At 32.5% G+C, this 989-nt stretch overlaps 1 protein-coding gene across 1 annotated transcript; it reads left to right on the top strand.

Moving 5' to 3' along the window:
• The first annotated feature begins 496 nt into the window (after positions 1 to 496).
• Positions 497 to 766, top strand: LOC109220645 (DNA-directed RNA polymerases II, IV and V subunit 10-like). Its single transcript, XM_019385105.1, has 2 exons — positions 497 to 593; positions 648 to 766. The coding sequence occupies exons 1-2, from the start codon at positions 497 to 499 to the stop codon at positions 764 to 766; spliced, it is 216 nt and encodes a 71-aa protein (XP_019240650.1).
• Positions 767 to 989: the final 223 nt, after the last annotated feature.

Raw genomic sequence — 989 nt, 5'->3', positions numbered from 1 at the left:
GCCCCTGGTGCATATAGGTTAAGTACTTTCATACGTGTATATATATATATATATATATATATATATATATATATATATATATATATATATTAAATCTTGAACATCCTTAATATTCAAGAACATCCTTAGTTTGAGTTCAATATAAAAATTAACCATAGGCCGACCCGTGATGGGAGAACAGGCAAATCTATTCCGGTTTGGAGTATTCTTCCCAACATATTTAGGTTTGGGTTAGTTCCCCTTTTGTAATGATCCTCATCCTATATATACATAACTCGCTCCATGAGAATTCATCATGACTTAAGGATTGAAACATATAGAGCTAGCGGAACTCCTATTATTCCCCTCAATTCTTTCAGATTATTGGAATCAAGGTACGTAACTTTATACATGCATAGTAAAATATTAGTTCTTGCAATCAAAAATTAAGATCGTATATTAAAGCTTTAATTGCCTATATATATATTGTTTGTTTTATAGTATATTCATCGGCAAGATGATCATCCCAGTTCGGTGCTTCACTTGCGGTAAGGTAATCGGAAATAAATGGAACCAATATCTTGATCTTGTCCTTGCAAGTTACGATAAAAAAGGTGCAGAAAAAGATGAAAAAGATGCAGAAGAAGATGAAATAACTGCAGAAGCAGAAGCACTTGACGCATTGGGGTTGGTTCGATATTGCTGTCGAAGAATGTTGATGACACATGTAGACCTCATTGAGAAGCTTCTTAACTACAACACATTGGGAGAATCTGAGGGCAGTTGAAAGGATTCCACCAACTCAGAGGCGAATCCCCGATTTAAATATAGCAAGTGTTAATTATAACCTTTTAAGAAATCAGAAACCACGCTAATTTTTAAAGCTTTGATTGATTATATGATCATAAAAAACAATAATATAGCTTTGAAGTTTATGGGTTTCTATAGCTACCTCAAGTTAATATACAATAATAATTTAATTTGCAGTCAAATATTTAATAGGAGTAATA

This window comes from Nicotiana attenuata, unplaced genomic scaffold (assembly GCF_001879085.1).
Source record: "Nicotiana attenuata strain UT unplaced genomic scaffold, NIATTr2, whole genome shotgun sequence".
Classification (NCBI taxonomy): Eukaryota; Viridiplantae; Streptophyta; class Magnoliopsida; order Solanales; family Solanaceae; genus Nicotiana; species Nicotiana attenuata.
Note: the sequence above shows the minus strand (reverse complement) of the source record. Positions and strands in the feature narration are given on the sequence as shown.

What these genes read in the sequence shown, in the direction of transcription:
- LOC109220645 (XM_019385105.1), top strand. Translation starts at nt 497, where the DNA reads ATGATCATCCCAGTTCGGTGCTTCACTTGCGGTAAGGTAATCGGAAAT. An exon ending in TGCAAGTTACGATAAAAAAG is followed by an intron (nt 594 to 647) that starts GTGCAGAAAAAG and finishes CTGCAGAAGCAG; the next exon opens with AAGCACTTGACGCATTGGGG.